This window comes from Cupressus sempervirens, chromosome 5 (genome assembly GCF_028749045.1).
Source record: "Cupressus sempervirens isolate cs-2001-9-10 chromosome 5, ASM2874904v1, whole genome shotgun sequence".
NCBI classification, from domain to species: Eukaryota; Viridiplantae; Streptophyta; class Pinopsida; order Cupressales; family Cupressaceae; genus Cupressus; species Cupressus sempervirens.
This window is the reverse complement of record NC_143122.1, coordinates 317322658-317338549: the sequence shown is the minus strand read 5'-3', so window position 1 is coordinate 317338549 and position 15892 is coordinate 317322658. Positions and strand designations below refer to the sequence as shown.

At 34.8% G+C, this 15892-nt stretch overlaps 1 protein-coding gene across 5 annotated transcripts in view; it reads left to right on the top strand.

The window, feature by feature from the left end:
- Positions 1 to 211: 211 nt before the first annotated feature.
- The window catches only part of LOC149555927 (uncharacterized), a 174754-nt gene continuing 159073 nt past the window's right edge, over positions 212 to 15892 (top strand). For 3 of the 5 annotated variants that reach the window (XM_089830031.1, XM_089830032.1, XM_089830028.1), the window contains exons 1-3: positions 212 to 343; positions 2468 to 2724; positions 2860 to 3085. In XM_089830031.1, coding sequence (XP_089686157.1) covers positions 2557 to 2724; positions 2860 to 3085 — 394 coding nt within the window. In that variant the 5' untranslated portion in view covers positions 212 to 343; positions 2468 to 2556. Of the gene's footprint in view, positions 344 to 533; positions 556 to 1184; positions 1300 to 2467; positions 2725 to 2859; positions 3086 to 15892 lie in introns of those variants that run through there. The other 2 variants (XM_089830030.1, XM_089830029.1) reach the window with 2 other exon arrangements.

Sequence of the window (15892 nt, the reverse complement as noted above, 5' to 3'; positions counted from 1 at the left end):
TCCCATAGGCTATTTTTAGCCTCGTGGACGTTAAAATTTTATCTATCTATCTATCTAATAAAAACTTAATCCTCTACTATCAAATACAAATATTTCTTTGAATTATATTATATCTTCAATTTACCCTTTTAATAATACCTATCCGAGTATCCCTTGCACCTCCTTGTGGTGCAAGTGCTAGTATATATCAATCAATCTCAATATTAAACGAGCATAGGTAGCGAACCTTGGTTTCTTTACCATTTCGAAACATGGTTTTACACATTGGCGCCCTCATAAAATTTAAGTCCAGATATTTTGGTTCTGGCATCGTCGACAATTGAAGGCTATGCTCAAAATTCAAGTAAGTTCACCATGTACTTTTTTGAGTTTTCCCAATTCTGCATAGTTTGCACTGGTATGTACCTAGGTATTTACGAATAGACATAGATAAACCATCAAGACAACATCACTGACCTTATGGACATTATTGAACCATTCATATCAGTATACTTTGCATAACTTTGTTTGAAGCCATCAGTGATTGCAAGATAAACTTCTCAATCTTGATTTAAGGTCTATGCCTTGCAAACAAAAAAATCTGCAAAAAATTCTCTTATGTGCATGTATATTTCTTTCCTTTTCCAAATTGAATCAATTGATTCTATGTATTGCCTTTTCATTTGGTGTTCTCTTTGGAAGATCACGAGACTTATGGGTCATTATCGTATTCACTCTCAATCGTTAGACTGTATTCATGGACTCCCGTATTGTCATGTAGAATTTGAATGAACGCGAATCGTTCTTTAGAAGTATCCTATAATAGCTCTACACCACAGCCTATTGGACACGGGCTAGACCATTTCAATGTCAATGGATTTGCTTATTTTATATTGGTTTTTCTGATAGTTGATGCTTGATATGTACACAGTGGGCTAGTTCTGCTGTTTCTATATTAGGTTCGCATCATTGTGACCTTCTGTGCGCTTGCCGAAGAACAATTTTACCAACTATCGTGGACGAGATATCTTATTTTGGGAATATTTCGAGATTTCATTTTGTGCTCAATAATTATACAACATAATATTTATATAACAATGATTAAATAGCGGGGAGCACGCCGCCAATTCTGATGTTTATACAATGACGTTTTCCCTTTCCTTAGATAAGGAGGGAGATGACTTAAGTTGGGCACATGAGCTCTCTGCTGGACATGCCATTATCATACATGCACATTATGCGGGTGATGCCAATGCATTACATTGGATTTATTTTATTGACATGTTTATTCTTGACGATTTCACAACTCTCTATGATCAGGTAATCATCTTAAGATCATGATTATGCTATTGGCAGATAATAATTGAATATAATGGCCAGTAGGCCAATATCTTAATAACAAATGGCGAAACACTTACGATCATACTTGATACATGACATTTGAAACTCATAACGATACACTTTAGTAATTGAGTCCCTTGCTAAAAGACTAGATCTTCCATAAGGGGACACATTTCTTTAGTTTGTCCACAGCATCGAGGGATAGAAATGCGAAAAAATGATCCATGAAATTGAAAATGAAGTAGAAATATCTGATGTAATTTTCGCATACGAGTTTTAATCATGATTTCGTTACTTCTGTTGGGAGCCTGACTGAAACAATATATTTCACGGTTGTACTGCATAAATGTGCTTCCTTTCGATGTAGATGCCAAATCTGTGTGTTATACTGCTGAAGTAGCTTGAAACTTGCACCTGGGTCCTAGTGTCATCCCCATTATTTTAATTTTTAATATGACATTATGTGGGAAAGACTGCATGTGGAGTGGAAACCTGAAGTGATATGATAATGCATCAAATTCATTAGTGAATAATACATGGGTGGCACAGGACTACCATCAAGATTATGTCCAATAACACGGAATTGAAAGACAGATTGAAAGAAACATAAGTTTTGTAAATACCTCTTCAGTAACAGTAAAATTTTAAATCTCTTTGTCTAGATAATTACATTTTAACCTTTCAACTAAAGCTTGAATCTATTCTAATTTAGTATGCTGGTTAAAGTTTTAACCATAGGGTTATTGATAATTGCAGGGAATTCTAATGCAATGTGTGGAATGTGATTTGCTACTCTTTCAAATTTGCAATGCTAACTTTATGTAGGTTAGCTATGCTTCTTAGTATTTATTGTTGTGGATGCATAGAGTAAAAAGAGTGCACTTTAGTAGTTTCTTATATCTCTAAACTATTTTGAACCATTTGTAGCCTGCAGCGTAGCCTAAAATTTTCAAACTTTCCTGTTTTAAAATCAGAAATGACGAAGGTATAAAACACCATATGTGATTTCTTTTCTGTTTTATGTATTAAAATGGAGGTCTTGTCATTACTTGACTACTTTGTTCAGTTATTTGAGGTTCCATGTTCTGCATTTAATGTATTTTTCTGACGTAAACAACAGTAGCTAATGATTATGTTTCCTGCTCAGGTGTTTAGTCTATTCACTAAAGAGATAGACATTATGCTAATTGCATAATGTAAGTATTGTCTTCTGGCAGCATTTAGTGAATGGCATGAATGGCATGCTACTGGCCTTCACACCAGTACTTACACATATTCTGGAGATCATTACCAAAGCTGAGAAGTTTTTTCCCTGTAGCTATTAGCAGGCAAGAATCAAGAACTAGTAGTCACATTTCTGTGCACATTCAAGAGAGGTTCTTCTCAGGCTGTTTGAACCTCAAGGTAATCAATTTCGCCATTATTTGAGAAGGATGAAACTCTAATCTTTATTTTTGGGGGGAAAATGGAGAAAATCATTTCTTGTACTCTAATAAACGATTGACTGTAACACATGCTTTTTCTTATTGCTTTTAACAGGAAAGCTTTAAGCTATCTAACAAGCAAAATCCTTTGGGAAGCTATGAATCACCAAATTATAAGAAATCTACGGGAAGTTCTTTAGTTGTTGCATCAAGCAAGACCAATGACATTCCATTCACTTCTGATAATTTCTTAGATGACATTGTCTCTCAGCCTGCAAAGGATCAGTTGATGCTGATAGATGGAACACCTTTAATATATAGAGCATACTACAAGATAATGTGTATGTCATAAGATAACTATTTATTTTCCTCTCACTGCGCAATTAATTTTGCATTAAGTAAGAATGAAGATCTTTTTGCTTAGCTAAAACTCATGTTAACTGAAACAATATTTCCAAAGTCTCAGTGGTTTAGAACTTTAGTGATTGTGGGTAGTATTTCATAACCAATTCATAATTTTGTAAATTTTATGCATTTACTTGTATCTATCTATTTATATGTAACAGTATTAGTGAACAATAGATTGAGCTCTTCTATTATTTTGTTCTGTGTCTTTCCTGCTGTTTATTTGCTAATTTGGCATTATAGCTATCATAGGAAGAGGTCCTGTTAGTGTTTTCTATTTGCTACTTGCATTGTATACTATTTCCTGTTTGCTCTTTTGGTTAAGGTGAGTGCTGTTTTGCAGTGTAGAACTTGGACAAGAATCCATGTAGGACTATTAATGTTTATGTGTTGATGGCTTTCCGTGATTAGTTATGATACAGTCACAGTTAGTGTCTGATGCTAGTCTTTTGTTCTAAGTTACCGGTTCAGGTGCGGAGATGAATGCGGGTACAAGAATCTGGTATGCAGATGTGTGAGTTTTTTTATTGGGGTTTGGATGTGTTTGGGTGTGTGTGTGTGTGCATATGCATTATATATACAAAAAAATTGGATGCAAATAGGATATGTCCAGATGTGTGGGCGGCACTTTAGGCGTATCTGCAGGACTGGGCATGCGTCCTATGTGCACAATTGCATGCGGTGCGCATCTGCATTCCGTGCATGCTTGCGAGAGGCACATCCTGCAACATAGCTTTTGTCTGAAAAGTTTGAAAATGTTTGAATGCTGCGTATTTTATGTTGTGGTGGGTATTCATAAGGAGGCAGCACATCTTATGATTTTGAGCAGTTGTAAATGTTGCATATGTGTTGTACTGAGCTGATTTGTAGTCTGCACCTAAAGTAGTGAGAACCATTAAGTTCTCTATATGCTGCTTGTAAATTTCTAGATCTACAGCCTGTAGATTTGACCATTTTTTTACTGAAGAGTCCACAGTTTGAAAGAGAATGTTAGATAAGAGTAACATTGTTGAAGAACCACTAGATGGTGATAATGATATCACTAAAGATGAATAATTTGTCATATTTTGGAGAAGTAAATGCTTTGAAGATAGGAAAGGATGCAGTAGAGGCTAGATAGATGCTCTGAGGTGTTAACGGTTTGAAGAAACTATGCCTCATTGTTTTTATGACACACATGTGAGAATTGGCGTCCAATAAGTTTAGGGAGACCTGAAAGTCTAAAAGTTCAGCATTATACTTTATGACGGTGACAAGACACTCCATGTGCAAATAGTGTCCAATGGTGTTGGTAACTTAAATAAATAGCTGCATGACTATAGCGGCACTTGGAAGCAACTTGAAGAAGTCTTACTGGTCTATTAACTATTTTTAAAGAATAGCTTTTACATGATGTAGTATTCAACATTGTCAGTTTGTACTAGGTCGGAATGTGTTAGGATCTTTCAAATTCTGTTATTTCTTAATGTGGAGTATTGGAATAATAATAGAGTTTGTACAGCTGTAAAGAGTCTGAGTTCACTATCATAGTTAGCTGTCAGTAAAACTCCAGTTAGCTGTTTATTGCTACAGTTTGTTGTAAAAATCTTTCCCAAATTGATAGGAATATTGTTAGCGATTTCCTGAAAATGAATAATTGATTGAGTTCTAGTATTTGGTTTGGTTTTCCTGCTGTTATTTTTCCTATTTTTTACATTGTAGAAAATTCTTCCATACCACCTTGAATAATGTAGCATTCTGTTGATGGAATACAATTCTAAAAAGAACTATGCTAGGCAACTCCTTTTCTTAGATTTTTGCAAAATTTTGATTGCTTTTTCCAATTTGGGTCAGAATTCTCTTCCCATAATGTCCATTTGGTGGCACATTGAGCCTGGGTCATTGCAGTAGGAGTCGATGGCTTGTGGACTATTGTAGATCCATATGTAAAGAAGTACACTTTGTTAATCCAAAATCCCATTTTTTTAAAATCCTGAGTTTTGAAACTCAGCAGATCTCTTTTGGGATTGTATATGGACAGAAAAAGCTTTGCCACAAAGACCTTTTCCAAATTTGCATTGCTTTGATTTTGAAGAGTTTATTTAATGGCACATTGAGCTCTAAGGAATTGCAGTATAATGGATGTTTTGTTTGCAAATTGTGATTTAGTAAGGACAAAAAATGAAATCAAGCTTTAATCTATCCAAAATACACAATTCACAAAAACCAGAGTGCTGAGACTGAGTCATATACCTTTTTTCGTTGTGTACTTGTATGTGAAAAGCTTGGTAAATTAAAATGGGAAAAGAGCAATTCAAAAATACTTAAGTTACTAGTTCGAGTTTGGTTTCAAGTTCAAAGTTCGAGAACCGGTTTCCAAATTCGTCAAAATTTTGGCAAGGGGTTTGGGTCCTTTAGTACAAATATATACACACACACACACACACATATTTATGAAGCACGAGTTAAAATTAGAATGTAGCATAGAAGCATAAACACATTTAAACAACAAAAACACCATAAACTTGTAATGATAGCGATCATATCATCATCTAGTTCAACATCAAATATTCAAAACATTAAAAATAAATCATAGCATCATTGTTTCACATTCATATTTCAACTAATGGAATAAAAATCTATTAATATTCTAAGTTCTTCAATCTTCATCTTCTTCTTCTCTGGCATTAGTTAACTCAGCAATAGAGCTAAGGCCAATGGAATCAGCAGCAACAACAATGGTATTGGCATCAAACTCTTCAAAAAATGACAATGACAATGAGAGGCCACCAAAAATGACAATAAGAGGCCACCAAAAGCATTTTATAACAACCTTTTAGGGCTGTGGATGCCAAAATCTTATTAAATGTGCAAAAAAACACTTTATTGTTGTTCGCGGGGCCTAGAAAGCACGTGGTTCAAACTAGATTTGAACTTGGTTCTAACCAAATCGAACCAACAGGCAAAAATTGGAACCCTGCCCGAACTGGATTGTGAACTGGACCCAAACTTCGAACCAGTTTGAACTTTTGCAAGTCCGAGGGGTCTGGGGACTAACCATGGTAACTTTGAAAAATACTATTGTGCTGATGTTTCGAGTGTGTATTGCAAATATTGTTGGACTTACCAAAAGCTTGCTGCCTTCCAAAGGCATGTGAACTTGTGGCTTAGTTTTATTTAGCTGGTTTAGTGGGACTCGATAATGTGGAAATGGTGGTGAGGACTGCATACTAAGTACTGCATTTTATTAAAAAACAAAATCAGAGCTTTCCATAAGAAAATTCTCTTGGCTTCAAGTGCTCAACCATATATACCTAAAGCAGTTTGAGAATGCTTATTATGCTTGTTTAAAAGAAACTATCTTCCATATTTAAGGACTTGACACTTTTGACCTTGATTTTGTCATCTATCTCCATATTACTTAATTAAATTCGAACACATATAGGACCTTTGTGAACTTTATTCCTAAGCTCCATTGAGTTTTGGGGGTTGGGATGACAAGGAGCAATAAGACGTGTTTCCAGCATGGGGATACTTTTGGGCCATTTTTAGGGGATTTAAAAAAAATACATAGGCATTACAAATAGGGGAATTTCTAAAAATATAGAGTAATTTCAAATATGTGTATCATAACATTGATAAAGTATTCATCATAAACATTGTAGAAGCTTAAAAGGTAGCATTAGACTTGAGTTGAGATTTCACATGGGGTATAAACAAACAAATTAATAAAATCCAAATTTTAGAATTGTCAATTTGCATACACATTTTATACGAATTATAACAAAAATGTCCAAAGGCTACAAGTTCAACTCTAAAATGAGAAAACTAGGCCTAGAACTAAGGAGATATATGGCAGTCCCTAATCAACAGATGGTATGTCTAAGAGTCTAAATAAAATTCGGAGCTTGAGTTTGAGCCATTGCCAATATAAGGGGATGCTTTAACCAGTGTAACCCAACCAATCCCTCATGTATCTCCTCATCAATCTGCATAACGTCTTTAGTATTGAAATTCCAACATAAGGCTAGATTTTGATGATACCTAGGAGTTTGGCAATCCTATATTTGCAAAGCATAGTGAACAACCACCAACCATTCTGATTGTCTAGAGGTAAAGTTGTTTCTCTTGACTAATTGAACGAAGCTTATATGGACCAATTCTTCTCCACAAGAGAGGAATTTACAACTTGTGAAATAAAACAAATTGCGAGTGCTCTCAACTTTAGTGTGTCACTGTTGTGACATGTTTACCATCCATTAGGTCAACTCGATCTAATGTCTATCCAACCTTCCTAGTGTTTTGTCGGAGACAAAGACTGGCAAATGCAAGCCATTATGTGCAAAGTCTAGTAGATTCCTGGTCAATATACTTTTTTATTAGGGCCCTCATGAAACCTTCTTTCACCTTTTCATTACTAGACATAGGTACTCTCCTAGGTGTTAGTGCATATCATTTTGGGTTAAGAGCATTTTTCCATATGATGTGACATATTCATAATGTTCTAGCATCCTATCACAATTGGTCGAAGATGCTCCTCATAAAGTTCCAAAATAGGGTCTCTACCATGATTCCTTGAATGTCCAACCAAACTATCAAAGGTCTCATAAATTTGTCTATGGTTAGGAGAGTCAGTATCAACATATCTAATCACTTGAACAATATGCTTAATGAAGGAGCAAACATGTTACAAAAATTAGAATCATAATAAAGAATGGACATGTTTTACAAGTTAGAAAATTCAATTATTAAATAATAAAATCAACAATGCCAATTTTCTTACCTCATTGTAAGTCACCAATTACATTAAAGATTTTGTGCTTTACATTTCTTCCATTTGGCATGCTTGCCTCATACCATCTACCCCACCCCACCTTGACGAGCATTGATTGTAGAGCCTCTTGGACCTCGAACATCCTTTCTAATAATATGAATTAGCTAGCATATTTAGTCTCCACTGGCTTCACGATTCCTTCTTCGAATTGTCCTAAACAAAGCAAGTAGAATGGTTGCGATTGAATATTTTCACATCTTTAGTCTTTGATAGTACTTCCTTCACCCAATTTTCTTCCCAATGTCCTTCAAAGTATTGTTCAATGTATGTGCCCAATATTGGGGTTTAAAACATGGTCCATGATTAACCCAACCGACTTACACACACAAGCTGAATCAGTCACTACCTGCACAAGCTTAGAGGCTCCAACCTTCTCTATGGCATCTCTCAAACTTTGAATCCTGCATCCTTCCTTTTCCCTAAACAATCTATAACTCTAAGAAAATAAGAGGTTGCTGAATTAGTGGCAATAAGATTTACGAGTGGCCAATATATGATATTGGTCCACCCATCCATAATTAGGGACCATCTATCTCTTATCTCTATTTGTCTCATATCTTCTATCAAAACACTCACCTTGGAGTACTCTCTATCAAGAATAGTGATACATATCATAGTTTCTTTAGGTGTAATAAATGAAGGACCAATTGCTTGAACATCTTTTAATATTTGTTATAGATACAGTGAATGTGAAACATGATTGGGTATGGCATGAGCAAAAAGACTTAGCTATAGTGGTTTCAGCCATATCTTTGTTCGTATGTTATAGAAAGCTGCAATCTTAGCGCTTCTTTTCTTTCCCCCAGTCGAAGTAGTAGGATTCTCACTCTTATGAGAAGAAACATCCATAGATCCTGTAGGCATTGACAGGCTTGGTTGCACACTGTCTAATGGAATCTCTTAGCCTGATGCTTCCCCCTCTATATGCTATCTTGTTGACTCAATTTTTTGAGCTCGAGCTATTTATTGACTCAATAAATTCTAGAATAGCCTCCTTTTTATTGTTTGTGGCACAACGACACTTTCATACTCTACTACCCTTTGAATTTTTCATCTTATCTTAGTCACTCTTGATGCAATTGCAATAGTGGTTTTTTGAGGTTCTTTTGCATAGGTTTTGAGGAGTTGGGAAGAACATCAAATGGATTTGAATTGGAAGACTCCCCTCAATGGATGCCATATTTCTAGGTCTACTTCCTTCTTGCAATGCCCTCCCTATGTGTTTGAAATACGTGGAAAAAGCTTGACAAAATGTAAAACAAATGAAAGATGAATAATTTACCTTTAGTATAGAAGACTCAATATTGTAAACTTTTCTTTCAACTGCTGTTCTCTTGCTGCACTTTTCTTCATTTGGAAATTTTAAAATTAATGATTTTTTTTTCTTTTCTCTTTTTGGTTGATTTGAAGGATAGATTAGGTTTAGGTTTCATTTAGAGGGGTGGGGGAGTATTATGGTAAGATAATGAATGTGTTATTAAACAAAGGTCATAAGTGATCTATATATACAAGTATACACAAGAATGTTTCTAGAAAGAACAAAGAGAGAGGAATAGAAACATTGTGAAGAGAGAAAGAGAGTATCCATATTGAACGGAGAGAATATGTAAATATAGAAGACGAGTGACCATTAGAAATAGAAGTAAATCTACGAAAGAGAGAGAAAGAAAAATAGAGTGTTCAAGTTTAATACCCTCTGTTAATGGTCAATCTAACTTCAAAACAACAAAAAAATTGCAAGGGAACCCACTCTGTATGTTCTACAATATTGGTTTGTGGTAGCATTGGCTATGGTTGGATGAGTGTCAGTACCCAGAATAAGCGCCTCAAGGTGACGGTACTCGAAGATCGTCATCATTCTTATTCTTTGCTTCTAGGTGTTGTTCTTTCCGTTGAATTACTGACTGCCTTCTAAGAAAAGATTGGTGAGAGATGCCATGACATGTTTTTGGTGGAAAAACACTTGAATATCAGAAAAGGTATGAACTTCGAGACAGATAGACGAAAGACCTAGGAAAAATGAAAGAACACCCAGAAGAGGACTCGAAAAACCCATAAAGAATCCGAAATTAGATTTTGAGTCAGTTGGCTCGAAAATCAAGCAATGGAAAATGATGAACCTCGAAAAAATTGAAACAGACCTAGTTGAGATTTGCAAAAACCCACCAAGAATCTGCAAATAATTTTTAAAACCGACACGGTAAAATAGAGTTTCAAGAGAAACCCTAGCCATTTAAAAAAAACAAAAAAATGGTGGAAAGTAGAATTGCTAGACGAAAATCAGAGACAAAGGGTTTAAAACACCCTAGAGATCGCCCTTTGTAGAAGATGTGCTGATAAAATAGGTCAAAAATGCCCAAAAAGAAGGCCACAAAATTGCAGAAAAACATGCTCACAAAAGAACACATCAAATGTAGGTGTAAAAATGCCAAAAAGCCAATTGTATTTTAGAGGAAGTTGGTCGCATGGGTAGGGGAAAGGCATATGATGCATGAGTTGCAAGAGAGAAGCCAGCCAGAGGAAAAAATATAGAAACCCTAGACGGATTTTAGAAAAATATCCTTGCAAACAAATTTTTGAACACACTCAGGCAAAGGATGTTGAAAATCTGGAGTCTAGAATTTCATGAAGAAATTAAAGATTTTTAAAACTTAATTCAAAAAATAACTTAGAAAATTTATTTAATGAAATTATAAAATTTCGAGAAAATAGCTTTAATATCATATTATGGTAAAATAATGAATGCGTTTTTAAACAAAGATTATAAATGATCTATAGATACAAGTATACACAAGAATGTTTCTATAACGGACAAAGAGAGAGAAATAGAAACATTGTGAACAGAGAAAGAGGAAGTTTCCATATTGAACAAAGAGAGAATATGGAAAATAGAAGAAGAGTGACCATTAGAAGTAGAAGTAAATCTACGAAAGAGAGAGAAACAAAAATAGAGAGATTGAACTCTAATATGGAGGTCGTTGGCTTGGCCGTTGCTTTTTTCTATAAAAAAATGTGTTTTTGAAAAAAGGTGTTCAAATTGAGCTTGGGTAGTAGGGGACAACTAGTCCTCCTTGCATCAATTATTCATTTTTGGCATGTACGGTAAATATTTCATTTGTGTTGTGTAATGTCCCCTTTTTAGCATTCATAGCATGATGTTGTCGTCAGCCTATTTCCCCATGGTCCCGTAGGCTAACCAGGACATTAAAGGGACTTAGAGGCCATTTGGCTTAGATAGTTTCAGTTGCAAGTCTTTCTGAGGGGTTTTGAGGCAACTTTGGGCATACTTACTATTTATAGTATGTCATCTTGGGCATGGGCGGACATCCAGTGGCAACGGTATGTCGATGGTAATTGTTTAAAATCGACAAGAAGACTTGTTTATCACTGATAAGATTTGTTATGCATTGATAAAGCTATTTTATAAAGTTAAATTTAAATATTTAACTTTATTAATGCATAGACTATAGTTTGTGGGAAATATTTAAATTAAAAGAGTCCCCTTTATTTTATAACACATTGGAGACATAAGTTACATAAAGGGAGTTATGTTTTATCCCACATTGAGAAAACGAAGGATGGAGCCCTTATGAGAACACTATAAAAGGAATGGAAGAGCTTCTTTTAAGTATGCTTGGAAATATCAAAGAAATTGGGAAATTTTCTGGAGATTATGTCTCAATAGTTTGAAGGACGAAATCCCTTCAAGCTGGAATTCTTGACGCCATTGAAAGATCTGGTCTTGAGATTTAACATGGTAGCAGTCCGAAAAAGAAGATACGAAAAAGTAGTCCGAAAAATTAGGCTGAAAAAGCAGTCCGTAAAAGTAGTCCGAAAAAGCGGAACCAAAAAAGCAGGCTGAGAAAGCAGTCCGTAAAAGCAATTCAAAAAGCAGATCCAAAAATCCAGTTCGAAAAAGCAAATCGGAAAAGCAAAGCAGAAGGGGCAGCATTGAAGAAAATTATTACAGCCATCTACAACCAGGTTCCCTTGTTAGTATTGTTTTTAGGGTATTATAAGTTTCAGCTGTAAGTGTGCATTATACCAGCATTATCATTTTGTAATCCATGTAAATGCCAAAAGTCTTGGCCATATTTCATGAGCATTGTATTTGAAAATTCATTGCAATTAAGAAGATAATAGTTGCTGGTGTCATTTAAGCAATTCAATATCATTATTTATCAGCTAGTTAGTTTGCATACCAACTGTTTGTAAAAATGCCAGTTGGTTGTAGGTATTCATTTCTCATGCTTAGATCATATATATGCATTGAATATTGTCAAAATTAGTAGCACACTCATGTTAGGTCATTGTGTAGTCCATTTGGAGTCTTCTAGCACAAGATTCTCATTGATGCAAATTGAAGAAAGAGTCATTTAAAGCCAGCTAAAATACTATATCAGTCATACGTCCCTTGCATGTGAATTGTTTGATGAAATTCCTTGAGCTTTCATCAACATTTTTTTGAGAGCAGATTTGAGGAGGGTCATTACACGTTGCCAAAAAGGACAAGGAGATGGCATTTCTTGGCTTTCCCCTAGTACCATTAACGTTTTTGGTATGGGGGAAGGGTGCAAGGCCAAGGGATGTGTCCTTGCAAAAACCATGCCATTTCTTAATAAGTTGGTATTCAAAATCATTAATGAATTAGAGGAAACAAGTTAAGACACTGACAAGATTTTATTTGAATGTATCCAACATGGTGCTGAATCTTTTAGTGTACCCATTTTTAGTTCAGGGTAATTTTTCATTGTCTATTGTTCACATATTCAGATATCTCAACTGTATCTGATGAAATGGCTCGAAGATTGAGCTCCTTCATATTTCAAAAAGTAGCTCACTGACATGAAAACTATGAAATTTTCTCTATTCTATTTAATTGTTAAATAGAAATAATATCATTGATTGCTTTGCTTTGTCCCTTCTCTATTTTAAATATTTATAGGAATATTATCATTGATCTCTTTGCTACTCGACTCTTTTTTTTGGGATCACAAGTTCAACCCTTCACAAAATACATTATGCCATTCTTGCATGTAATGTCTCCTTTCTTGAATAGGATTTAATAATAAATAATAATTTTTTTTTTAACAAATGGATAAATAATAAAAAATAATAATATAACTTATTATCATTTATCTATATTATTAATATAATATATAAGCAACTAATATTAAAAGTGACAATATAATATTATACCTTAATAAAAATGTATATAGTATAATAATCTAATAATATATTATTAATGTACTAATATATTATTTATATAATACTAAAATGATAAACTAATAATAAAATAATAATCATACTAATATAAAAAAAAAAATATACATATCAAATATATAAATATTATTAATCAAATGTTGTGGCTGTGATTTTGAAAGGCCACAACGTTTGAAAGGTCACTTGTCTCTTTTCTCTTGTGTGAGTGTAAGTGGGGAGAAATAATGGTGAAGGGAGGGCATGGAATGAAGAGAATTCGTAATTAGCTGGTCAACAAGCCTTCAAATCCAATCAGCACTCCCCCGCCCCCCCCTCCCCCCCTATCAACACAGTCAGCAAATAACCTATCTGCAAACAACACTTCAGGTTATAGCAGTGCATAAATTGGGATTGATATGTGAATTAGAAAAACAAAACAAAATGGCAGATATAACGATTGAAGAGAAATAGTAATAGTGATAATCAATTCCATTATGAAATTGATAAGAGGGCCATTTCACCTTCAAAGTGACAAAGTTAAGAGATAGAGATAATCATCTTTAGTTGCAGGCTCATTAGAAGTTCATTCTATAAAGGATCAATTCAGCATTATACTAAACTCCTCTATCTGGATCATCTGAGGGTTCCTTTACCTCCCTAAATATAATTGTGATACCAAGGATATATTTAATTTGGGATGTAGCTGCTATAGCTTGCATAATTACACTTGCATTCAATAATTAAAATCTTTATGTTATATGGAGTACTATATCTCATCTCACTTACTAAGTAAATATCATAGCAAGAAGTTCTAAACCATTTGATATTATCATTAGACTATATCGTAGAGAAACTGACATATTGATTTCAAACCAGAGAATTATATCAGAAGTATTGTATTGGCAATATAATTCTGTATGACATCCAGATAACAGACAAAATGCATTGATTATTCTTTCCTCCAATTAATGGTATAAGGGGATTGAGAGTATATGTACATTTACTAATCACATTCATTATTCTTAGCTGTGGAAGAATTAAAGAAGTGTCTACAAATTATAGTTAGGAAGAAGTCTCATAAATTTGGAATTATAAGAATTTAACACAAACCCTACAAGAGGGCACAAAGTGACATTATAAGTGGTATCAAAGCATCTTTCCTGTCATCTTGCGAGATGTAGTTAATGTAAACTAGCCAAAGGGCTCTAAGGGATTAGAAAGAGAGAAGAGAGGTTACTACCACCACGAGTGACCAAATAAGTAATGAATTGACGGCCTTCGTGGAACACATAACCCAAACCACTCAAGCCCTCATGGAGCAAAATGAGAGGACTAATCAACTCCTCCTTCAAGAAATTCAAAGCATGAGTAACAATGGAAGAGATACTAACTCCAACAATTCTGCAATTAACAGTAATGGTCCTCCTAGGGTACCAAATCCTAGACCAACAAGACCACCTTTCCTACTTGGAAAGGAACCAATGGAAGAAGAAGAAGAAGAAGACCCGCCAATGAATAAGATTTGATGAAATTGTAGAGGCATACTCTAGAATCAACCCCAAGCTTAGGAAATATCTCTCTTGTAATGGTTATTTTGATGTTAAGATGAACGCCTCCTCTAAGAAGAAAAGAATGAAGCCCCAAGATAGAGACCTAAAAGAAAGAGTGAATAAAATAACACTTACAAACGTAGAAGGATTAGGGCGAGTTACAACACATTCATGGGGAAAAAGCTAGACAACTATCTCTAATTAAGCCCCATGATAGAAGAAAATGTCAACAAGTTTGTTGTGCTTCACTTAACATGGGAAACCCATGAGTGGTGGTGTCACAACCTTATCACCTAAGGTTACAAATGCATAAAAAATTATAGCAAGTGCACAACAAAGCTTCTAAAATGATTTGATAGAACACACCCACAATAGTACTTCAAACAATAAACCCAACTTAAGAAAGAAGGGACAATGGAAGAATTTGCCATTGAATTTGAAAGGTTGACAGTCATGGTATTGGAAATCTCTCAAGAGAGGTTCACTTACCTATTCATAGAAGGCTTTAAAGAATTATTCAAAAGCATGACAAGTGCCTTGGATCTAACAATCTTGGAAGAGGCAATTCAAAAGGCAATGAAGTTTGACACACACTTAGCCAAAGATAGAGTCAAGAACTATGCTTCACACACACACTCCAAACACTCATAAAGAAGACAATTATGGGTGGGAATCCCAAAAATGGGAGCCATGCTACCACTGCAAAGAACCATGGGAGCATGGGCATGAATAAAAAGGAGGTGAATTCAAGAGACAACATGACGAATTGAAGATGAAAATTTGTGCTTCAAGTACAGAGAACTATGGGAGCCATGACATATATGTGGAAAATAGAATCAAGCTCACGTATTAGAAGCTATGCTTGATGGAGAAATAGATAACGTAAAATAACTTTATCAATGTCCAACAAAACCAACAAGAGAAATCCAAGGGGTTACTAAATAAGGTAGAAGGACAACCAACAATAGGACAACAAATGATTTCTAGGGAAAGAAAACAAAACAACAAAAGCAAGATCCAACCAAACAAACCACTCAATTACTTGCTCTGAGCAATTGAGAAAAAAGCCAAAACCGAAGAATAGTCTCTAAGGTGGGAAGGGACCCCAAATTGTCTTTGAAGATCTCTGCAAGAGCAGGAAGACAACCATTGTTGTGTGGAGGATTTGTGAGTATGCA